At 42.9% G+C, this 25,702-nt stretch overlaps 2 protein-coding genes across 3 annotated transcripts in view; both read left to right on the top strand.

Moving 5' to 3' along the window:
• LOC146712411 (ribonuclease inhibitor-like) overlaps positions 1-25,702 on the top strand; it is a 50,789-nt gene that overhangs the window by 17,683 nt on the left and 7,404 nt on the right. The window lies entirely within an intron of this gene.
• On the top strand, positions 11,002-24,993 carry LOC146712412 (protein NLRC3-like). 2 transcript variants are annotated; one of them, XM_085442656.1, is made up of 7 exons: positions 11,002-11,059; positions 16,576-16,707; positions 16,792-16,884; positions 17,648-17,749; positions 21,153-21,394; positions 21,511-23,302; positions 24,813-24,993. In XM_085442656.1, exons 2-7 carry the CDS (start codon positions 16,619-16,621, stop codon positions 24,991-24,993), a joined length of 2,499 nt encoding a protein of 832 aa, XP_085298782.1. In that variant the 5' UTR covers positions 11,002-11,059; positions 16,576-16,618. The 2 variants fall into 2 exon arrangements, with proteins under 2 accessions (XP_085298782.1, XP_085298792.1); XM_085442666.1 differs by lacking the exon at positions 24,813-24,993 and having other exon boundaries at positions 21,511-23,306.

Here is a 25,702-nt window from a genome sequence, read left to right as displayed (position 1 = left end):
GACACATTTTTAGATTCTAATGTTAGAGATCCTGCAACTGCCGTTGGGCTGTGCAGGGCTCTCTCTTCCAGAGGATGATTGAATAAAAAGAATTATAAATGTTTTGACCACTATGAGTCAGGTTTTCTCTGTTCTATCATGGGGATCAAAGAATCGGGTTTTAATATTTGGTGTTTCCTGCCCGGTTCCCTTTGCAACAGAGAGAACAAATGTGGCCGAAGGTTGGATCTGATATGAGGCGAACAGGAGACTGGTCTAAAAAGATTTAAAAGTAGGCACAAACCTGTTCAAAGAAAAAGCAAATTTGTGCATATTGGATGAATTCTAAATTATCTGTTCGCTGAGTTGATGATCTTAACTATTAAATTGGCTCAGTAGTGGTAGAACTAAATTCTTTAGAATAAAGTAAAGCTTTGAAGTAATGATAATGAAACTTTGAGAATGACAGTACTGAGTTAAAGGTAATATGGTATTTCATGGTAAAAGAGAAAAAGAAACAATGTGTGTTTAAGAGAATATAGGATAATAGGGAATTGGTCATTGGTTTGTCCCTATTGAGTATAAAGCCGGGCTTGGACATCAATAAAATTGCTTGTGTGGTTTTGTGTGGTGTTTTCAAAGAGATTAAATTGTTTAGAACGGGGCGGGGATCCCTAAGAAGTGCATTTGCTCAGAAGGTTACGCTTCAACTCTGTGCCCGGACACGGGTCAGAGTCCTCCGGTGGAGAATTAGTTCGGTTAGCCACCGCGAAAACTGGGGGCATTCCTTAATAGCCAGTGGTCACAGGACCATTTCTTGTCATCCGGGACGATTTTATGCACTTGTTTGACTGAGAGAAACCGGGTTTCGGGCGTGGAACCTCGACTTGGTTGGTTGGTTGACGCTTTTAAGGCTGGAAGGATGCTGGGAGTGTGTATTGAAATGAAAATATGCATCTTAGGAGGAGGAGTTGGCCGTCCGACTGCGGTCTGGAGTGTGGAGCCTTCCTGCTGCTGCGGAGTCGGGGCGGTCTGCCTCCCCCCACCGCAGGGAAAAGGGAAACACCACCTGGGTCTGGGTGCAGTTCCCCCCTCCAGGGGCGGGGGCACCTAGACCCGGTTTGTAGAGTACGCTTGGGGAGTGTGATCGTGTGTACAGCGTCTCTTTATGTCTGTCTCCACGTTGGTTGAGTGTGGAGTAAGTGCATATGAGAGCATGAGGGTGGAAATGGATGTTTGTATCTGTGTGTGCCTGTATGTCTGTGTCTATATGTCAGGTTGGGTGTCAGGCGCCACCTCTCTGGGGACATCTCAGGCCCTCCAAGGTTTGGAGGCCTATCTCCCCCTACCACCACTTCCTCTGCCAGTGGCGGACCCCCTCAGACATCGGTGCGTTGGTGGTTCTTTGTGTCCGGGGATGGGCGTCCAGGTACACACCGGCTCACTCCTTGGCGGCCGCTTATCGGGGCCTGGAGCCTGGGGCTCGCTCGGGCCACTTCGGAGGTGGGGTGCCCCCGGCCTCTCGGCCTGCGGCTCGGTCACTCAGGCGCAGCTGGCTGCCGGCGGAGCTCACGGGCGCGTCACTGCAACTCCCCCTGGCTTCTGCTCCGCGGCTGCTGAGTGAGCCCTCATCTGGGACTCCCCTCAGCTCTTTCCGGGACAGTGGCGCAGCTGCCCCTCTGTTGGTCTTCCTTGGTCTCTTGTGTTCTGGGGGCCTCTGGATGTCTGGAGTTTTGATCTCCTCCACACCTGCTTCACACCCTGGAGGACGGGGCTGTGGCCCCCCCACACCCTCTAGCAGATTATTACATGAAGGAACCTTTTAAAAAAAACAAAAAACAAGCGCGTCCATGCTCACAGGTGTACACACGGGTGATCACACCCACAAACTACACCCTTTTTGGCTCCTACCTCAAAGCACACTGTGTTCTGTTGATCTTATGTGCTGCACAATAATGTTTAACATTTAGTATTTACTGTCATATTCCCATATATCATTGTGATGTTGTTTATTCTATTACTCTTGTTCTCTTCTGCTTGCTTTCTTTTTTCTTTCTCAGCAGGTGATCCAGGTGATTGATATATGCATTTTTTTTTCTCTGCCCATTCTGTTGGTTTTTGTCTTTTGCCCTTCTCCCCCGTCCCTCTTCTCAGCTGTTTCTCTTTCCCTCTTTCTTTCTCCCCTTCTTTCCCCCAGTCAAGTCTGTCCCGTATTCAGTAAGTGAAAATAAAATAAACAATAAAAGGTGAATCAAATGGACCATTACGGCAAGGCTGGGATGGTCAGTTTGGTAAAGTAAATCCGTTGGGCATCTTTCTTTGCCTTTAGACAACAATTCTGATGGCAAAAGAGCCAAACGGGACAGGCAAAAATAAAAATAAAAATAAAAATATGCATGTTGTGAAATCTTTTTAATCATTGGTGATTCTATAAATATATTGTTGTGAACATCGCTGAATTTGTGGATTTTTAGATGCTGGCTTATATATATTAGAACATAATAAATAAAGTTTGGGTTTCTTTTAGTGAATTTTGATGAACTGATTTATTTTTTGGTCTATAGTGGATGAATTGTGCATACTGCAGATATTGTGTCGGGCCTAAACCCTGAGGCATTAAAGACAAATATCTCTGTTTAAATAGCAAGTTTAACTAGGCAAGAATTTCAGTAATAAATGTTGGTGTGACTTATTTTTGATTTTGGTGTGTAATGTGAGAATTGATTAGAGGTTTTAATTGTTTTTCTTTCAGTTTGAGGCTGTATACGCACTTAACAGGGTGCGGTCTACTTCCTCTTTCTGATTCTAAACAGCACGTTTGATGAAAATAGTTTATCACAAGTGTGTGATTCTAAGTGTGTGAACGTTGTGGGTACTGCATCTGAGTGATTCTGTGTGATTTGTACAAAATAACAAATAAGTAATAATAACACTACTGGGGTGAAGATCGTGGGTTCATAGCAGAGTGCGTGGAAAGAGGAAGTCTGAGAAGAGAGTGTGTCTGTGTCTGGCAGGAAGTGAACAACTTTGCATGCCCATAAAAGGAACTGGCTGATGTGTGGGAAAATGATATTAAATAAGTGTTTTAGTGTGTTAATACAGGTGCCCATGGACTTACTCAACCTCAAAACATGAGTACAGCGGCAAAATGATAGATTAACAGAATTGGGACGACAAACAGACTTTGGCTTAAAAATTTGACAGCTTGACCTCTCATTCTGTCCTCATCCTGAGAAGAAGCTTAAAGGACAGTCAATCTCCTGATGAAGACAGAAGACAGAACACCGTGGACTTGAAGAGTTAACAGCAGGCAAAAGACAGTGCAACTGACCTAAAACACTGAAGGGTCAGGCAGCAGCATGTATGAACACCACTGATGGAACATGAGCTTTGAATTACAAGCTGGGAACTTAACCAGTGACATGACTGTGTGAAGGCACTGGACGTGATATTTGCCATGCTGGGAGTTAACCGACAAGAAAAGACTGAAAAGATCAAGAGAGAAGAAACAGAGAAGAGGAAACAGCTGAGTTGGGCCTGTGTTTGCTGGAGATTTGAAGGCCACACAGGAAACTGTGAGAAAAGGGACAAGGACCAGTGAGAGGTCAAGCCGGACGAGTTCGAGTGAGAGCGTGTGGGGAATTGGATTGAAAATTGAGGCTGAACTGGTGGAGGTTTAGAAATGTCCAGAGCATCATAACAGAAAGGTAATTCTTTTTTTTTCTTTTTTTTAAAAAAAGGGGAGAGAGAGAAAGAAATGCATAAACTAATAATTACATGAATGAATGAATAAGCACACATACACAAATTGTTACATGTGAAATTATTTTTGGAGAGAATCAGAAGTGAGACCGTTTGAATCCACAGCTCAGTGCAAAGATGCAGGAATTAAATCTGATTATAAAAACACATCAAGGCAACGAAGACACGCTTACACTCAATATTAATATGAATACACAACATACACGCAACAAAGACACGCTTACACTCATGAATGTGAATACATGACATAAATTGGTGTTTCTGGCCAGAGAGAGAGAAGTGTGTTGTTTAAGCAGTGATGATAATAATGAAAATGTCTTAGTTTTGTCACTTTTAGGTGAAAAGCAGACTTGGCTCAATTTCCTACATGCAGCAGTCGGAAGCAAGTTATAGTTTAACATCATTGGAAACGTTCAGGCCAAGTTTCTGGCTGAATTGTTTACAGTGTCATGTGTCACTAAACCTGACAAGCGAGCTCTCACTCCTAACTGAAGACGAGGAATGCAGCTCCAAAGAGCAATAACATGGCAGTTAAAGAGAGACAGTGGAGAATGCAGGACAAAGCTGAAAGAGAACTTCCTGTTATTGGACTGTTGAAGTGGGAGAGGACAAAGGAGTGAGAGCAGTAGGTGAGAACACGGAGGAACGCTGTTATTTAATGTGGGAACTCTAAATTTGGGTTAGCAAACCTGGGGAAAAGAAAACTGACTGCTTAAGTGGGAAAATTGTGAAGGAGTCTGAAACACTGCAAAAAGAAACATACACAAAATCACACACACAAGCAGAAAATGTATTAACCTTACAAACACTTACAAATACAAGAGAGCTCATGAAGATTAGACAGCATCTTCAGCATGTGAGTCTGTTTATCATCTTGTCCAAGTCACTTAGTGTGATGAAAAAGTGATACAAAGATCATTGGACTCATAGCAAAGTAGTTAAAAATGATCCAGTTATAGCAGAGAAAGGCAGTGTAGGAAAGGCAGCTTTGAGAACATGCCCTGGTGGATCTGCAGCTCCACTGCACAGACATCGATTAAACCAGACTAATAACACACATGCAATGAAAATCAGCTTGTTATCTTTCATCAGTGTTAAAATAGTGTGAATGTAACACACTTAAACCCTGAAGTTGAGGAATAACTCAGGGACGTTTCATGACAATAGAGTGATTCTTGTGAAAAGGAAAAAGTGATTAAAGCTTAAAGTAGTTTTTAGAATAGTGAATTAGAAGTGCTCCTGTACAGATTGATCAAAACAAGTGACTACTGTAGAAAGAAAATAAAAATAATTCAATAATGTGGTGATGTTTAAATATGCATTTGTCTTGTCACGGCAACTTCTTGAGATATGACTCAGTATGCAAATGAGTTGAATGACTGGGGACAGGAAAAGAAAAAGAAGAACTTGTGTTTCCTGTCTGACTGGATGAGTGAAGCTTGCACTGAAAGACACACTGTGACTGTGTGAGAAGAAAGGCTTGGTAACAGACAGGATAATTAAATAAAGTGGTCAGGTCTGTGACTACGTGCAGTCGTCCAGATTTGGAAAAGAAATTTAGAATTTAGTGATGATAGATGGTTATAACGTCTTTAGAAAGGGCTTAATGAGAATATCAATGGTCTGCAAAACTGTGCAGCTTTTAACAAGATTTTCTGTGTATTGAGCAGGTGAGACTATGTCAGTTGACCTCAGACTGTCAGGACGCTGAAGAACTTGAGGCAAAACTTTTCTGTGATTGAGATTTTTGGGGTTTTTGTTTTAGTGATGGGTTGATTCTGTCGGTTAGGTTTGGGTTGTTTTCTTATCTTAATAGAGGGAGTTTTATTAAACATGGACATGGTTAGAACTGGGCCCTTTAACATTGTAACAGTGCACTTAGAGAAAACCTGTCAGGTGATGATGTTTTGTGCTCTGATGAGCTAATAATCAGCTCTATTTTTCTCATTTTTGTTCTAAGCAGGCCTGAAAGATTGAATTAACAGCGCTGTAAAAATTTTCGGGAGAACAAATATAAGGTGAGCTTTTCCAGATTACAACTGGCTGAGGAAAAGCTGACCTGTGGGGACCTGATCAGGTTGTAAGTCCCTGTCTAAAATGATTGCAGCGAGTCAATCCAGTCCAAGAGCATAAAGAACTCTTTTCCTAAAAAACACAAAAAACAAAACAAAATAAAACAAATGAATGAGCTCACGTTGCTGAGGGTGGAGAATCTGATTATTTGCGCAGGAATCTCCACTATCAGCAATATCTGGTGTGAATGTGTGTGACTGAACTGTGACTGGACTGACGATGTGGACTAAAGGTTGGACTGACTGGACACTGAGATAAAGACTGGACCAAGAGTAGGATGAATAAATGCTGACAAACAATTCACCACGCTGGCAAGAGAAAGGGGATGCTTTGCTTTGCTTTGCTTTGCTTTGCTTTGCTTTGCTTTGCTTTTGCCATGAGCAGGAGGAGCGGAAGACTTAATTCTGGGCCTGCTGATTTTGGGTTGCTGATGTTTGCTTTGAGAAAATTCTGTTTTATTGACTGGGTGTAGATTATGGTAGTACATTATATAGTGGGGGAAATACCAAATGCTAAAGGGGAGAAAATGTTGGATGTTACTCATGTTACTATTAACAAAAGCAGGCCACTGTAGAAGTCAATTAAATTTGATAGAGGAAAATAATTACAAAGACTTGTCCAAGTGACCAAGGTTTTTTCCCTTTAAAACAGTAAATTATTAAAACAGCTGGTACTGGAGGGAGACAGGAGCAAAGTAACGAAAGCATATATATTTTGGGTAAGTCTGATAAAGTAAAATAAAATGTACCATTACATTAAGAGGAGCAGGAAACAAACAGGAGAGCAGTCCTGACGGTGGATTACACTAGGACTGAGGACCTGATTGAGCGTGCCACCGGCTTCAGTGACAGTAACCTCTGGCTGGACTGGGTGGCTCAAAATGCTAAAGAACAACATGTATCTGATTGTGTTGCCTGTGCTTCAGCTAGACCACGTTTGTTCACGGAGCCCGCACCACTGTATCCAGAGGACAAGTGGGGCTATGACTGCATGTTGCAGATTACTAGAGAAGCGGTGAGCACTGGCAACTGGACTATCTTGTCCAGCTCATTTCCCCTAATTCACAAGCAAACACAAGTAGGACCATTCATACCCAAACGAAACAACTACACATGCTTTAAATTCTCAACGGATACGGTAAAGTACAAGTTGGGAGAGATTGACCCAAGTTGGTGCTCTGTCACAGTCACAGGGAGAACCACAAACAAAGTAAGCCAAACGAACACTTTAATTGGACCATGGGCAAGAAGTGGGCTCTATTATTATTGTGGACGTAACACCCTTTTGGTTCGTGCCCATATGGGAAGTGAAGGGACATGTGCAATGGTGCGACTCGGAGCTCCACTCATGCTAATCGGGAACAAAGTAAAAGCCATACCACAACGCAACACACGCACATTGGCGGCCAGACGTAAGAGACACATTTTGGCAAAGAGAGGGACACAGGGGATACATGCTTATGACCCTAGAATGAACTCGCCTACCTGGATTGACTCAATAGGAGTACCCAGGGGAGTTCCAGATGAGTATAAACTAGTGGACCAACTAGCTTCAGGATTTGAAAGTATGTTCATATGGATAACTCCAAATAAGAATGTTGATCGCATAAACTACGTCCATTATAATGTGCTGAGCCTCTCTAACCTGACCAGAGATGCCATGGAGGGGTTCACAGAACAGTTGGGTCTGACCTCGCTGATGGGAGTGCAAAATCGAATGGCCCTAGACATGTTGTTGGCGTGAAAGAAAGGGGGCGTGTGGTGCCATGTTTGGAGCAGTGTGTTGTACCTTTATCCCCAACAACACTGCTCCAGATGGCTCAGTAACCCGAGCTCTGGAGGGGCTGAAAACTCTGTCTAAAACCATGCATGAGCACTCGGGAATTGACAATCCGCTGGACAGCTGGATGACCTCAGTGTTTGGGAAATGGAAGGGGTTTTTCATGTCTGCAATGTTTTCTACTGCCACTTTTTAGCGATACTGGTCACCTGCGGTTGTTGTCATTCCTTGCGCCAGAGGACTGCTGGAAAAGGTAATAACGAGGGCAGTGGACCCTGGAACGGTGGTTCCAGTGGCCATGATGCCATTGATGGACTTAGAAGCGGCCGAATGGGCCGAGGAGTGACACAACACGAAGTGTGGTGACCTTTCTTTTTGAAAGGTCAAGAGAGGGAATGTGGGAATAAAGAAAATACTTTACTGCTACAATATAGCCTTCATCATTAACATTGCATTAAAATGTTTATTAAAGCTACTGGCATTAGACTAAACCTTTTATTAAAGGTGCAGCTATAATCATTGTATACACACATTGCATGTTGTGCTCGTGAAAGAGTTGATGCTCAGTCTATTCAAAGTCTTAAGCTTCATTGGGCGCAATGTCCCGATGATCTATTGTGTAAGTGACTTGGAGCAGCAGAAGGTTAAACCGCATACACGCTTACAAACACAAATGATTTAAACATAGGCCAGGCCGAGGGCCTGGAATTCATTTAGCTTCTAACTGCATTTGAGCTGCCTAGTAACAAGTGACAGAAGAAGAGTCAAGAAATTGTAAGTCCCCAGGAATCATCTGGAAGGTGAAACAAATTGCCATGTATGGAAGAATGTGACAGAAAGAGGAACGTCTCTGTCTGTTTTTATGCTGATATGGTGATGGTGTATATCTGACCCTGGGTGTGTTTAATAAAATTAAAAGTGTTGCTCACAACACCTACGCCAGAATGCTGTTTATAGACTTCAGTTCAGCGTTCAATACAATCCACCCCTCACAACTCATCACGGCTGTGGAGCGTGTGAGCAGCTTCAAGTTCCTGGGAGTCCACATCTCCGAGGATCTCACCTGGTCGACCAACTGCTCCAAGCTGGTCAAGAAGGCTCACCAGCGCCTCTTCTTCTTGAGGACTCTGAGGAAGAACCACCTGTCCTCAGACATCCTGGTGAACTTCTATCGTTGCACCATCGAGAGCATCCTGACCAACTGTATAACAGTCTGGTACGGGAACTGCTCTGCCTCGGACCGGAAGGCGTTGCAGAGGGTCGTGAAAACTGCCCAGCGCATCGCCGGAGCACCACTTCCTGCCATAAAAGACATCTACAGGAAGTGGTGTCTAAAAAGGGCTGGGAAAATCATCAAAGACCCCAGTCACCCATCACATGGACTCTTCACCCTCCTGCCCTCTGGGAGGCGCTACAGGAGCCTCCGGACTAAGACCACCAGGTACCGGAACAGCTTCTTCCCCACAGCTGTCAGACTCCTGAACTCTGCCTCCTGACATCTGACCCACGTTAAACTCATGGACTGAACATACACACACCCACAATGGACAACTGTACCCTCAAACACACAATAATAACATGGAGTGAACCACCACTCACAACCACTAGCGCTTTATATAGCCTCTGTAGAAACTATCTACACCCTCACTTACCTTAACTGCACTACTGTATAGCTCTGTGTAAATAATCATTCTGTACATTCAATAATCTTTAATCCTACAACTGTTTACAACTTGCATAGTTCACATTTCTGTATAGCTGTATATCTCAGATTCTGTAAAGTTATTTATTTCATATTCTGTATAGTTTTTCATATTTATATCCTGTTCATAGCCTGCACATAGCTTGTACTCACTACAGCCTGTACATACTTAGTTATAGAATATTCACAACATACTTCATACCGTGTACATTATAACATAATAGACCCATTTCTGTAATATACTTACATATCTACATTATTGCTAATATATATTGTAATATATCTATATCACTAAAGCACTTCTGGATGGATGCAAACTGCATTTCGTTGCCCTGTACCTGTGCATGTGCAATGACAATAAAGTTGAATTCTATTCTATTCTAAAGAACATTGAGATCAAGTAAATTAAGATTAAGTGAAGATTAAGTAAAGTTAATATAAAGGATAGAAGGATTTTAGAATAGCGACCACAGCGACCACATTGGTGGTGAGAATCCTGGAAGCCCGAGACCGAAAGGAACCAACCAGAGAAAGGGGAACCAAAAGAAGCACAGAGCACAGAGAACCATAGTTCCAGAAAATGTGTTGTTTAGGAAATTAAAAGCTCGTTAGACACAGGTTAAATGTGAGCATAAAAGTAATAAAGAGTAATGAGAGGGACTTTAGGAATAGTTGCAGGATTTCTATGTTATGTAAATTGCCCAAACACAGTATTCAGGCCGGATATGCTCTACCCGTTAAAGGGGGCAAAGAAACCAGGACTAAGTTTTGAAGATGAAACGGGTTAACTCTATAGAGGATGTTTCCAAAGATTGACAAAATAATCTAGGACCTTTTACCAGAAAAGCTGATTGTATCTGTTTGGAGTTTACAGTGAGCACTGAGGGAAGTCAGAAGTGGGTTTAAACTGGGATTCTAGGTAAAAAAGGGGGTGTAGGAAGTAGATTTAGGACATTTCACAGGTGCTGTCTTAGAGCTTGATTTATTTGTTGTGGATAGAAGTAATTATGACGGAATAATAAGGAAACATTGAAAACATACAACCCGTTGAGGGGACAGATAGGGTTGGGCAATTGAAAGGTTTCATTTTGTTTAGCATAATCTCTTTTGTTATATTTTAGCCTTTTAACATGCGAGTAAACTTAATGGGATAAATCAGGAATTATGTGTGTTTCTTAGGAAACACGAAAAGGGAAGAACTGTCATGTAATTAATATATTCTTAGTGCTTAATTTTCTGATTATATAATTTTATGTACTTTAATAATGAAGGTTTGTAAAGCAAGGCCACTTTTGACTCACAAACTAAGTGCTCAGCCAGACTGAAAAACAGGAAGTTAGTGTAGAAATATACAAGCATATTAATAAATACAGGAAGCCAGACAGAAAAGAGGAACTTGTGCCATATAAGGAGTTGTTGAAACTGTGTGATGTGTAAAGTACCAAAATAACACCTATATGAGACACATTTTTAGATTCTAATGTTAGAGATCCTACAACTGGCAAGACCTCTTCCCTCTGACCCCTCCCCAAACCCTCAAACCCTCCTACCCACCTCGACATACAAACTCTGTGTGGCTTCACGTGTTCTGTTGATGTTTACATGATCGAAATAACTTGAACACAAACAAACAAAGAGGAAGACCGCACCGGAAGGAAAAAACTACAAGTCCCAGCATCCTCTGTGTTTAGGGAGCAGCAGTGAAAGTGAAAGTATTGAGCCTCCGTTCAGAGCAGCAGGAGGACGAAGGTGGAGGTGACGCAGGTGAGTGTTTACATGAATATGTTTCTTCTTATGACATAAAATAATTCCACGCTGTTCGTGTCTGTGGGTGAAATGTGAGGCCGGTCGGCTCCTCTCCGCTGGTTTCCTGTAAGTAGAGAGGAAGTGAGTTTAGCTGAGCCTCCGTTTAGTGTGAGAGAGCAGGAGGAGAGTGAGAGCTGTGCTGAGGCAGGGTGAGTGTTAACACCGCTCTGACATTACTGTGTCTCTGTGGCGGGAACAACAGGCTCCGTCAGTGGAGGCAAAAATAATCAGACTTTGGTTTTTCAAAGGAAACAACTTTATGTCGGAAGTTCCCGCACGCTCATTGGATAACGATGTGTCAATCTCGAGCTATTAGCCAATGAGCGTGCGGATTCACAGAAAGACCCGCCTTCATCACGGGACTTTAAAAACTACAATGGCGACAGAAACTCCGTGAGTGGAGTTCAGGGTGACGTTATGAAACTGTGACGTTTGAGCCACTTCCTGTTCTCAGTCCCAGCGTCCTGATCACCGAGGTTTCTGTTGCTCTGATATCTGATATTGATTATATTGGTAAACAGGCTGTAGCATAAACATCAAACACAGCTGAAGCGGTTTTCCGATAGTTGGCTTCAAATGATCCGTCGGTTTGAAAAGTAAAAACAATTTAAAAAAAGGTGAAGCTGATGCAGGGTGAGTGTTAACACCAGGACTTTAGAGGGAAGAAGAGTCACAGCTCAGCATGTTGTTGACAGGTTGTTGTTCAATCTGGGGAAGACATCTGAATCATTGTAGGGGGAATGGCTTTCACTAGTGATGGCCAAATGAAGCTTTCCGAAGCACTGAAGCTTGTATTGAAAAACGGTTCATTACTCGAAGCTTTTCAACACAGTCCTCTCCGGTGACATCTGGTGGTGAAAATTTTGAAGAGCAGCTTGAATCTGCAAAATAAAACGGACTGCTCAAGCATCACTGCTCACTCAAGAGTGGAGTTCTCTCCGATATTGGGCCACCGTTCCGTTGCTTTGAACATGTAATTGGTTTTGTTTTCTCGATTGGGGGGCTGGAAAAAATGTAATGCGTATCTGCGTAATACATTTTGATCAATAAACTTTCCCTATTTAAACATGCACTATGGTGTGGCCTTTCTTTGCTCATAACTCCTTGATGTTGGTAAATACAATAAGCAGTGTTGGGAAGGTTACTTTTAAAATGTATTCCATTACAGAATACAGAATACATGCCCCAAAATGTATTCTGTAACGTATTCTGAATACTTTGGATTACTTAATATATTATCATGCTTTTTACAACAACGTGAATGTACTATTGCTGTGTGATTTATTACTATTACTGAAGGTCCGCGACTCCGAACTGTAGTAAAGGGCCTCTGACTAATACGGCGGGGTCCCTGTCGGCTCGTAGCCGAAAAATAGCTTTACTTTGTTGTGTGGGTCAATTTTTCTTGCGAGAGACAGAGAGAGACGTTGAAAGGCTGCTCTAACGGAAGTTATTGTTTTCGGAGGAAAACAGGAACATGGTGTACAGTCGAGTCTTAATAGCTTACTTACAACTGGGCTCGTCAGGCACTCTTCTTGGCTGCAGTGGTTATTATTATATTTACATGTTTCCAGCTCCCGTTTTTCCTCGACGACAACTCGTACCTTTCCACTCCCCTTTTTCTCCCTCCTCGCGCTCACAGACACATAACGTGTATGGCAGTCCATTCTCCCTGCAACACGGACTACACTGCCCATGATGCTGCATTCTTTAGAGCTATGCTTGTAGCATTCTGCCTGTTAGCTTAGCACAACAACAACAACGAAAAGGCGCTCTCTCACCCAGGAAACACACAGTCGCAGAAAGAGAGAGAGAGCGTCGCCCTGTAACCATGGCAACCGTAACGCTGCCGCCTGGAACAATAGAACGTAGCTGTCAAACAAAACCCTAACAGTCCTGACCCGCGACAATATGAAACAGGAAAGTACCGCAGTGTAATCCATTTATTTCAACAAAGTAACTGTATTCTGAATACCACCTTTTTAAACGGTAACTGTAACGGAATACAGTTACTCATATTTTGTATTTTAAATACGTAACGGCGGTACATGTATTCCGTTACTCCCCAACACTGACAATAAGTGAGCAATATATATAATATACATATGAGAATGCACAGCACATTATGGAGTATGCCCCTGCTGTGGAGTCCTGCCTCCATCTACTTGTCGTTTAATCACTGGACAGCTGGACAGGTTCATACAAAATATTAGATTAGGCCAATTCCTATACATATTTTTGACCTAGGGGTGGGATTGATTGTGAACTGGAAAGGGAAAATGCTTAGGGAGCTGAGTACGGCTGCATCGTCACTGATTTGTAGAATCATTTTGATTCGATACAGGATCCGATTCAATTTGATTGGAATCTGGAAAGTTTTGCCTCAGTCAGAAATATTACAATTCTGATCATTTAACAGTAGCCTATATATCCATAATTTCGTATCTATTAAAAGAAAGCTGACACATGTAAGACTTAATTAGAGATGTAAACAGAGCGTTATGAAACCTGCAGCTGCAGAAGCCAGCGAAAAAAAAAAGAGGCAAACACAGCGCAGACCCGACGACACATCAAAATCTGATTCTGACGCGTCGGGTCCGCGCTCTGTGTTCACGTTTGTATGCAGAATCCGTAAACCTGCTCCCAGTTACTGTTTTAGCTGTATGGTGTTTGACGACATGTTGTGAGGTTTAACCTGAGATGTTGGCGTTTCAGGCATAATAACGTTAATTTACAAATCGACACAGGATTGTAATGAATCAATATCACTTTATTCAATTTAGTATGGATTGTAATCAGAAAAGCGATAATCAAAACCCACCCCTAATTAAGAACTTGCAAAGTAAAAACATGATCAATGTAAGGTAGCCCTTTTGTTATTTACATTTAAAAAGAGGATTAGTGTTACTGTGCGCTGGCTGAGTCTGTTTCTTTTCTTAGAAATAGTTTCTCCTGCCCTGGAGAAAATCCACTTGCATGGAACAGAAGAGGCTGTGGAGTGCAGGAACTACACTGCAAGCTGGTAGATATGCAGGTATTCCTGGGTCCTGCAGACTATCACCTAAAAACAATAAACAAAATGATTTTCTAAACTGTAGCAATGTAATGTACGTATAGTGTCAAATACATTGTTGTAGTCTTCATCAGCTTTAATTCACATGGAAGTGTTCCTAAAGTCATATGCTGTAATGATATTTACATTATGAAAACATGATTTTGGACATTTCAGGTGTTTCACTTCGGCAGATAAAATGAATTGAGCAAAATCAACTCAAAATATTCCCACACGCCAGAACGTCCTCTCTTCCTCGCTGGTTCCATATCTGTCAGTGGAATGATCACCTCTTCACTCTCTGTCACCATCAACACACTCCACGAATCCCGTGGATGATTCACTTCCTTATATCCGTTTGAATCAGGTACCGAAGCAGTTACGTGCGTAATGAAGCTTCGGACGTCACTGGTCACGTGACTTTTGCCAAACGAAGCAGGCCTCGACACAGTGCTTCTGAACCAGTGTGTTGTTTTTTTCGACACACGCTCCGGAGCGTCAGCTTCAAGCGGGCCATCACTAGCTTTCACAACTTTAATGAATTTACTCTGAGTACATGATATGCCATAATTATCTATGATTTTGTTATATGTTAACACATTTCCGTCATTGTCTAAAAGGTTTAAAACCGTCCAAATGCCATGATCCATCCAATCCTTATAAAAGATGGATTTTCTTTTATCGTATACATCTGTTGTTCCAAATCAAATTTGTATGTGGAGAAAAAATATGCTTGTATATCATTTTCCAGTACTGGAGAACCTGTTTGTGAAAATTGGATAATTTAATTTGGAAATTTCAAAGTCGCACTTTATAAGAAATTCAATGCCACCCAGCTTCTCCAAAATTACTTTGGGGAAATAAAACCAAATACTGTTTGAATTATTTATGAAAGATTGCAACCATTTGAGTTTGATGGAACCATCATTGCTTCAAAATCTATCGCATTCAAACCTCCTTCTTCAAATGACTTCACTATATCTTTCTTCCTAACATAATGTTGCTTGTTTCTCCAAATGTAATTGAAATTAATTCGATTTATATTATTGATTAGACTATTGGAAACATATAACCATTGTGATGGACAAATCAATCGAGAGATACCTTCTGTTTTAGTAAGCAAGACACGTCCAAAGATGGAGAGGTGTCTTTGTAGCCAGCTGTTTAAAATCTTTTTAGATTTCTGGGTAATTTGCTCAAAATTTAGATTTTCTCTATTATTTGTGTTCTTTGACATTATAATACCCAAATATTTAATGTCAGTTTTAATAGCTACTAGGTCACAATCATGAATAGTTAATTATTCCCATTTTTTAATATTCAGGTACAAACCAGAAGCCTTTGAGAAAAATAGGGTAGAGCTTTTAAAATAAAAGGATGTTCGACCATATCAAATGCCTTATAAAAGTCTACAAAAAGAATCACACCATCATCTTCAATTAAGTGATTAGAATCCAGTAGATCTAAAACCAATCTAATATTATTGGTCGTAGATTATCGATTAGTCTTAAGTAAGTTTAATTGAGTTAAACTTAAAGAAATCCAGACGCTTTTCTTGGACTGTTGGTTTCAGTGTTTAGTCTCATTCACACACTCCCTCAGACTCTTCACACACACTGATTTGCTGACATAAACACACTCCTGTGTGCTCTCTTGGCTTCACACACACACTGAGGACCATCTACAGACTGTGAGCTCCGTCTTCTTTGTCTTTGGAGCCGAACTCTGACAAAGTTAGGAACAAAACTTTCTCCAGCGTGTGAACTTTCCTCCTAGACTCAGTCTGAGCAGTCAGACCACATATTTCTAAAGCAGCACATGAAGGTGTGGCTCACACACACACAGGTGAAGGAAACAGCTGCAGTATTAAAAACTGCTTCACTGTCTACAAATATATGAACTGAATGTTTCTTTCAGGCTGTAAAAACCTTATTTATCCTCCATTACAGTCCTGCATTCAGAGCATTACTTCTGCTATATTAGTACATGTATTTTATTCTGATGAACACATGAAACTCTGAGCTGGATTGAATCCATTGAATCAGAGTCCAGGACTCAGACTAAACACACTGAATGTGTCCTGAGCTCGGCCGCTGTTCCACAGTAACTGCTGTCAGAGTCACTGTTACTGAGTTAGCTTAGCTAGCAGAGCAGCTAGCAGTTAGAGTATGAACTCTGTAAGCAGTCAGCTCGGTCCTGGACATGGTTACTGACATAAAGCTGCTCTCTGCAGCCATGTTTGACCTGCTGCTTTGTAGGACTACAGTAATGGAGGATTTGGAGGCTGAACTGGGCTCTGTGACACTTTTTGTAGTGAACTGATGAAAGCTGCGTCTCAGATGGATGTTACTCCAACACATCAGACACGACCTCTGCAGCTCTCAGTTGATGTGCACATGAATGATTTGTGTTTCCTCTGCAGGTGAAGGTAGAAAGTGTGTGTGAGCTGATGTGAATTGAGCAGCATGGATCAGTGTGAGGACAGAGAGGAGGGAGTCCCTCCCTCTAAAAGCACTCTGTGTGGGGAACATGAGAGCCAGACCAAAGCTCAGAGGTGAGATGACCATCTCTAACTGTCCATGACTCTTCTCCATGTCACAGCTCAGCACTCACATCACTGCTCCATCATTATTCACAGGAACCAGCCTGGACCTCCACCCAGAAGTGTGTCCTGTAAGAGTGACGTGTCTAAAGATGTCATCATTGATTTCAAAGTCTCTGCTGCAGAGAGGTGAGCTGTTAGTAACATGAACTCTCTGATTTAAATGATTTTGATGTTTCCTGGTTTCTAAAATGCATCTCTGTAGCAGAGCAGTGTCTCCAAGGACACACAGGCTAAGCTGTAACTGTCAGTTTATCTGGTTTAAGACACATTTGGACACAATTGGCTGTTTTTAACTATGTATTTTAATCAGAGGTGTAAATCTAGACCTCACACATCTGGATCCTAAACTATGATAGAAACAGCTGCTAGCAGTGGGTAGTTTGACTTTGATACGCTGCTCTAGAAAGCAAACAAAGGTTTGTGCAGCTCCTCTTCAGAAAAGTGTTCAGAGAGCAGCTGCTGTATTAGACAAAGGCTCGTCCTGTGAGCCCAGATGTGTGTAACAGCTGGATGAAGGAGAACCATCACAGTCACGTCTCCATCCCGCCTTTATTAATGAACTTCCTGTTGCTTGCAGATGACAGGAACACAAAGTGTTTGTGCCACGTGATGCTGCAGGATTTGTTAACGTGTCCATGATGGTAACATCTCCTCGTCTAACTGCAAACACATGAGCGCTCCTAACGGCAGCTATCACAGCCACACAGGCAGACTGTGTCTCACTGTTGCATTCAGGGACATTTGTTTTCCTGTAAAAAGCTGAACTCTAATCTAAGAGGACTGTTACTGACAGGAAACAGCTGCATTATCTGCAGTCTGTGTGATCACAGCTGCTTCAATCACTTTATCAGAGAATTGATCATTGAATAAAACATGTTTGTGTCTGCAGAGGTCAGAGGTCACAGTCTGCAGGATCCAGCTGTCCGTCTGTGAGGAGTGACTGGTCCAAAGCTAAACCTCCAGACTTCAGTGCTGAACCTGGACCAACGAGGTCAGAGACCTGTGATGACTCCTTTACATGTTTGTGTTTTCCTGGATAAATATGACCAAAGATTCATTAAAAAGATAAAAATATTAGACTTTGTCCTGTAGCGCTGTGTGGCAGGCAGGATTGGACCCAAACACAACAGGATGAAGTCAAAGAGGCAGCTTTATTTCAGCTGTGAACATGCAAACAGCAGAAATAAGAAAACATAACTGTAGGTTTGCAGTGAATGAAGCCTCAGCTCGACGCTCCACTTTGTCCCTCTTTTCCTTCTCCAAACAGCCACATCAGGAGTCTCTGATGGAGTTTTAAAATATTTAATTACAAATGTCCAAAGATGGGTTCAGGATACCTGAATCCACAGTTATTAAAGGCAAGGCAAATTTATTTGTATAGCACAATTCAACAACAAGGTGATTCAAAGTGCTTTACAGAGACATTAGAAACAAAAACAGATAAAAAGCATGATTTAAAATTGATTAAAACAAGCAAACAAACTAACTAAACACACACATTCACATTCACACCTGTTCGCGCGATCTGAACCCTTATCGTAAGGGGAGCTACCAGTCCTTCTGTGGACGAGCTACTTTCTATTTTAAATTCCCTGAATTTAAAATACTCTCTAGACCCAGTCTAGACCCAGCTGGGGAGCTACCCAGAGCTCTAAACCCACTTAACAAAATGGGCCAAAAATCGCACAGTGTGAGCCCAGCATTAGAGCAGCAATGTTTGTTCGCTCAGAGAAATAAAAAAAGGCTGCAAAAGTACAGGGAGGAATGGGAAAAGGGAAACACCTGGCTGGGAAAGGTCACCATAACACATATAAAGCGCACTGCACTGTGTGCCGGCGCACTTTTTCCATAGGCATGCTTCTAATGGTGGGCACATGAAGAACATGAGGGGCGTGAAAGCTCGGGGAACCCTTACCCAATTTCTTGTCCACCAGGCCACGGCAGAAGCAGATATGGTATGTAAACACTGGTTTGTTTTTTAAACCCTCTGGTTAAGGTTAATATGGGCATGTGCAGTGAATATCACTGCAAGGATAGATGATTACAACAAATAGATGACTAATATATAAAAGTAATACATAGATGAATAATGATGATGAGTTATGATGCGTAATCATGGGAAAAAGCGGGTTTACAAACAGGAGCAGCTGATTAGCTTTAGAAAAGCTGAAATAATACCTCAACTGAAGCCAATTGTACTAAATGCACTAAATGTGCACAGTTACAAGAATATTTTTCTTTCTATTGCTCTCTATTAATTTATATAATTTTAAGTTAAGCAGGACAGAGTTCTTTTAAAGAAAGATTTACTTTTATTCTCAAAAGTTAAGCATGACAGGCTTCTGTTTAAGAAAGAGACCTGTTTTACTGTGTTAATGTTGTCATTTTGAGCTAAAAATAAATGGCTAAATGATCATTTGTTTCCCATATGGTCATATCACAAAGAATATGCATCTGCTTAAATCAAATTCAAGTCAAATGGTTAAAAAATAATTTCACACACACAAAAAAGAGCTACCACACTGGGAAGGGTGAAGACAACTAGGTTGCCCGGCCCTGGCCACGAGGTGTCCCTTATTTATTTTTCAGGGAGTTGGCAACCCTAATGACTGTCCACTGAGCACCAACACAGGTAGGAGTGAGCAGTGATGAAGCAGGACTGTGGGCAAGTTTGAGCTACAATCCTATTGGCTTCTCAGTTTCTCCAAAGAAAAGGGGAAAAATTCTTGGTGTTGTGAAGATGTGAGTTGGTCTTGTTGTCGTGGGGCTGGAAGGATGCTGGCAGTGAGAGGCTTTTCATACAGTGTTCAGTAACAGAATGAGAAGAAAGCCACTGCACATGAAACAAGGTGCTCGTAGTGTTTGTTTACTGTGTTTGTGCCACAATGTCAGATCAGTTGTAGATTCACATGCAGACTTGTCCAGTGAAACCAGTGCAAGTACTGCAGTACAGAGCAAAGACTAAGCAAGCCAGGAGAGCTCTCCAACTTTCTGAACGTATCAGGATATTTGAGTGATAAGAAAAAGTGGATCATGCAACAATGTCCCTCAGCACACAAAACAATCAAAGCAGAATAAATATAATGTTTTAGATCAAACACTTACAGGGACCTGAAGAGAGAGAACCAACAAAATGTCATGGCTAACAGAGGAACTCAAGCACAGACTGAGTTCTGACAAACAAAAAGGTGACAGGTTATTTACCAAAGGGGTGAACCACAGTGCTCTATATATGTACAGTGAGTTGGGGAGGGGGTCCAGGGCTCCAGGGAAAAGAGGGAAGGGAGTCCACTCTCACTCCTCTTCAGTCACTCTTGTCCTGCTCTCCACTCACACAGCCACACACAGGAATCACAGGTAAGCGTCTGTAACCAGGTCCGGGGAAATATTTACTCAAAGTATACACAAAGTTAACCCAGCTGGTGAATTTAGAGAGAGATTTCTTAGCAAAGAGCTGAGATCATGAACACAGGAGGGTCAATGTCCCAGCGACAAACTGCTCCATGCCGCAGCGTTAAATGGTTACCGGTAAGCCCAGGTGAGTCAGCAACAGGTGGTGTAATCATCATAGCTGTGTGGACCAAGAGCGAGAGGCCATTACAAGCTCCACCCAGGCAGGCAAAACCATAGCAGGAGAGAGCAAAACATAAAACCTGAAAAGCCATCATGAGCCAGAGACACAGAGTTTATACTAGAAGAGAAACCTGCTCATCTTCATCATGTTTGTTTAAATAGAGAAAATCAGAAGTCTCTGTGTGTCAGACCACGGGGTGGCTGTAGCTCAGGTGGCAGAGCAGGTCAGCTACTAATCAGAAGGTCGGTGGTTCGATCCCAGGCTGCCTCCTGGCTGCATGCCCAATATCCTTCGGCAAGATACTAACCCCATGTTTGCCTACTGGTGGTGGTCAGAGGGCCCGGTGGCGCCAGTGTCCGGCAGCCTCGCCTCTGTCAGTGCGCCCCAGGGCAGCTGTGGCTACAATGTAGCTTGCCATCGCCAGTGTGTGAATGGGTGAATGACTGAATGTAGTGTGAAGCGCTTTGGGGTCCTTAGGGACTAGAAAAGCGCTATACAAATGCAGGCCATTTACCATTTACACGGACACGTCTAAGCTGCTTCAGAGTGAACTGACCCAGATAAGCTGCACACAGCGGCTGTAAAACAGTGAAAGTCATAACTGTCTCTCTGATGGAAAGCTTTTATTGTGAAGTCAGGAAGTCTGCAGGAAGTGTTGAGTTTGTATTCATCACTCAGTGTTTAATGAGACAGGCAGACAGGAAGAGCAGCTCATTAGTGTTGATGACATCAAAGGAACTGTGAGGAACTGCAGTTTGGTCACATCTGGATGTTTTTCACTGACAGTAAATGTTTTAGTGATAAAGAAATGTGTTCACAGAGAGAGGAAGAGGAAGAGGAGTGGCATTTGTGAGGAGGAGCAGCTGTCCTGCTGTGCTTTGTGTCAGGACGTCCTGAAGGATCCAGTCTCTACCAGCTGTGGACACTGGTTCTGCAGACAGTGCATCTCCTCATACTGGGACCAGTCTGCTCCATCAGGAGACTCCTCCTGTCCCCAGTGTGGAGAAAGATCCAGAAGCAGAGCTGGACTGCAGACAGCCAGTCAGAGCAGCTGTGTACAAAGTAAGACTGAACATCTGTCTGCTGATGGACTCATTTCTGAAAACTGGACTTCTTGTGTTGTTCAGACATTGAAGAGTTTTCTTTCTCTTTAGTCTCATTGTTTTTCTTTCTTTCAGCAGATGTTGGTCTGCAGGAGGTTTTAGATGAACATAAGATCAGTCTGAGGAGGAGATGTGAACGTGTGACTGAAGGAAGTGATGAAACAGGAAGTAGAACACTCCTCAACAGGATCTACACTGAGCTCTACATCACAGAGGGACAGAGTGAAGAGGTTCATACCCAACATGAGGTGAGGCAGCTGGAGACAGCTTCCAAGATGGACGCCCTCCATGACGCTCCAATCAGGTGCCAGGACATCTTTAAAGCCTTACCTGACCAACAGAGACCCATCAGAGTGGTTCTGACCAACGGCGTGGCTGGTGTTGGAAAAACCTTCTCAGTGCAGAAGTTCACTCTGGACTGGGCAGAGGGCTTGGAGAACCAACATGTCAGTGTGCTGGTTCTGCTTTCATTCAGGGAGCTGAACCTGATCAGAGATGAGCAGTACAGTCTTCTGGAGCTGCTCCATGTTTTCCATCCAACATTACAGAAGGTCACAGCAGAGAAGCTGGCTGTCTCTCAGCTTTTGTTCATCTTTGACGGCCTGGATGAAAGCAGACTTTCATTGGATTTCACCAACAGGAAGCTGCTGTCTGATGTCACACAGAAGTCATCAGTCAGCCAGCTGCTGACAAACCTCATCCAGGGGAATCTGCTTCCCTCGGCTCTCGTCTGGATAACTTCCCGACCCGCAGCAGCCAATCAGATCCCTCCTACATGTGTTGACAGGCTAACAGAAGTACGAGGCTTCACTGACGCCCAGAAGGAGGAGTACTTCAGGAGGAGATTCAGTGATGAAGAGCTGTCCAGCAGAATCATCTCCCACATGAAGACATCCAGGAGCCTCCACATCATGTGTAGTATCCCAGTCTTCTGCTGGATCACTGCTACAGTTCTGGAGCACATGTTGACTACAGAGCAGAGAGGAGAGCTGCCCAAGACCCTGACTGACATGTACTCACACTTCCTGCTGGTTCAGACAAAGAGGAAGAAGAAGAAATACCATGAGGGACGTGAGACGAGTCCACAGGAGCTGACGGAGGCTGACAGGGAAGTTCTTCTGAAGCTGGGGAGGCTGGCGTTTGAACATCTGGAGAAAGGAAACATCATGTTCTACCAAGAAGACCTGGAGCAGTGTGGTCTGGATGTGACAGAGGCCTCGGTGTACTCAGGAGTTTGTACAGAGATCTTCAAAAGAGAGTGTGTGATCTTCCAGAAACCAGTCTACTGCTTTGTTCATCTGAGCATTCAGGAGTTTCTGGCTGCAGTCTTCAAGTTCCACTGTCACACCAACAGGAAGACAGAGGTGCTGGAGAACTTCTTGGGACAAAAATACAACGAGTCCTCTCTGGATGATTTCCTTAAACGAGCCATGGAGAAATCCCTCCAGAGTAAAAATGGCCACCTGGACCTGTTTGTTCGCTTCCTTCATGGCCTCTGTCTGGAGTCCAACCAGAGACTCTTAGTAGGTCTGCTGGGTCAGACAGAGATCAGTCCAGGAACCATCCAGAGAGTCATCAACAACCTGAAGAAGATGAACAGTGATAAAATCTCTCCTGACAGAAGCATCAACATCTTCCACTGTCTGATGGAGATGAACGACCTCTCAGTACATCAGGAGATCCAAGAGTTCCTGAAGTCAGAGAACAGATCAGAGAAGAACCTCTCTGAGATCCAGTGCTCAGCTCTGGCCTTCATGCTGCAGATGTCAGAGGAGGTTCTGGATGAGTTTGACCTGCTGAAGTACAACACATCAGAGCAGGGACGACTGAGACTGATTCCAGCTGTGAGGAACTGCAGAAAGGCTCGGTGAGTCCAGATGTGATCATTAACATCATTGATCAGTGTAGGTTAGTAGTTTAATGTTGAAAATAAAATCAGATTGTAACCACAAAGTGTTTGTGTCCGTACGCTGCAACCTTCCACACCATTCCTTTATTGTACAGACTCAGCAGCAGCTCCATGGATCCCAAATCCAAGAGTGGAGAACAGATTTGAAGTGTGTCACATCCATGCAGTCACAGCTGTTTCCACCATGTTTCCACTGATATTAATCCTGTTCAATGACACGTTTCATATCAGTGAATATGTTCTTTAGGACGTCCACTGACATGTTTAAGTGTCCTGCTGGAAATCACTCAAATCATCCATGAAATCCATGAAAAATCCTTTTAGTGTTTCTAACTTCACCCTCTGTCCTCTCTCTCTCTCCATCCTCCTCACTGCTTCTTTCACTGATAATCACACAAACATCGTATTCAGCTACAAAATAACACAATAATATCATCTGATCATCATTATTATAAGAGCAGGATCCATATTTGATATCAGAGTAACACACTGCTTGGTTATGTGCAGTCATCATCAGTGACTGTGGGTCAAACAGAAGCTCTCTGATTGGTTGCTGACCTTGGTCACCTGTCCACTCTCACCTGTTTGTGTTTGCTCTCTCTTTGCTGTCTCCATCCTCTCTCTCCTTTCTCTCCCTCTCTGTCTTTGTACGTCACTCAGGTCCAATGGAAACAGTGACATTTACAAACCAATCAAAGACAAACTGATCCATGTCAGGTTATAACAATATTCAAAGTGAATACAGGCTGCTGCTGGACACAGACAGGTAACATCATTTTGACTTGCTGTCACCTGGATCTGGACTCATAAACACTGAAGCCCTGAACAGGAATACAAATCATTTTCTGCCAACTAGCGACACAGCAGCAGATAATGGCTCAGAAAGCTAAAATGAGCCAATCATTTCTGTGTTTAGTTCCCCTGAAATCAGATCTGATATCAGCAGCTCTGAGTTCATTCATCATTATTGTCCAGTGATGAGATTTCTGCTCCGTTTGGTAACAGTCAGCAGGTTTTTCCTGCGTGTGGACGTGAACAGTCGTACCTGACAGCAGGTAGCAAACAGAGATCATCTTTCCAGCTGGAACTCTTCACTGAGCTGAACTCATTCAAAATGTTCTGGAGTCAAAACAGGAAACAGTCCAAATGTGTGTCTTCACTCTGACTCTGGATCAGATCTCAGTGACAGACTGTGGACATTATGGAAGCCTAAATGTGACACCATCTTCCTCCTTCATCTGCAGATTAAAGCCAAACAAAGATTCTCATTAAAAGTCTGCAGGTCTGAGAGAGACTCAATCGTTGTGTCATGTCAAACACAGTAAGAGGAGCTGAAGCACAGATGTGAAGAGCAGATTCATCAGATTATGACCTCACTCTGTTTTGTCTTCATATACATTCAGTCTGTGTTTATAATGCAGATTTTCTGCTTTTATAATAACACATTTTATATTTTCTATCATCACAGACTGACTTGGTGTGGACTCTCAGAGTCTCACTGTGAAGTTGTGGCCTCAGCTCTGAAGTCCAACCCCTCCCATCTGACAGAGCTGGACATGAGTGGAAACCAAAACCTGCAGGATTCAGCAGTGAAGCTTCTGTGTGCTGGACTGGAGAGTCCAAACTGTCGACTGGAGACTCTGAGGTGAGTTCACTGACTGCGGCTGTTGTAGTTTTTCTATATTTCAGGTCTTTGATTGATGTTTGAAACTTTCTTTAGTTCCTAAATGTTCAGGATGTGTCTGAAGACAAATGTGAAGAAGTTTGAGTGCTTTCAGAAATGTTGTCTTTCCAAACGACTGAACAACAGTTTTTCCTTTTGGCTCCAAACAGAAGTGACAGACTTGAGCAGGGTTCATTTAAAGGCTGACAGAAGTGGAGTGGTGACGGGGAGATGTTTGACAGGACAGTGTTTCAGCCTCCACAGGTTCATGTTGTGCTCCATCAGTCAGTGAAGATGAAGTCAGTGCTGATGAGGCTGTAGAGTGTGTGAGGGATGTGAATGAGGATGATGAAGATCTGATGATAGCAGATAATAACAGGCTGCAGAGACTTTGAGCCATACAGGGCACACAGTGTGTGTACAGAACAGCTGAAATCATTATGGAGGCCTCACTGGGATATGGAAGCATCACAGTACAGCTTCAGTGAAGCTTTAAAGTCTCTGATATGAGATGAGAAATGAAGCAGCCAGAGCTTTTTCATGAGTGGAAATCCACTGTGACTGTGAGCTGCTGCTACAGCCTCCAGATTAGCCAGCAGCTCATCCTGCTCAACATTTCCTCACCAACTTTAATGGAAGTGTGATGTTTTCAGCTGGAGTGATGGTCAGGGTGGCCTCCCTCTCCTCTTCTTCTC

This window comes from Copadichromis virginalis, linkage group LG3 (assembly GCF_057382275.1).
Source record: "Copadichromis virginalis isolate Kocher_CV1m ecotype Utaka linkage group LG3, C_Virginalis_male_GT1.1, whole genome shotgun sequence".
NCBI lineage: Eukaryota > Metazoa > Chordata > Actinopteri > Cichliformes > Cichlidae > Copadichromis > Copadichromis virginalis.
The sequence above is the reverse complement of the archived record's forward strand: the minus strand, read 5'-3'. Positions and strand labels throughout refer to the sequence as shown.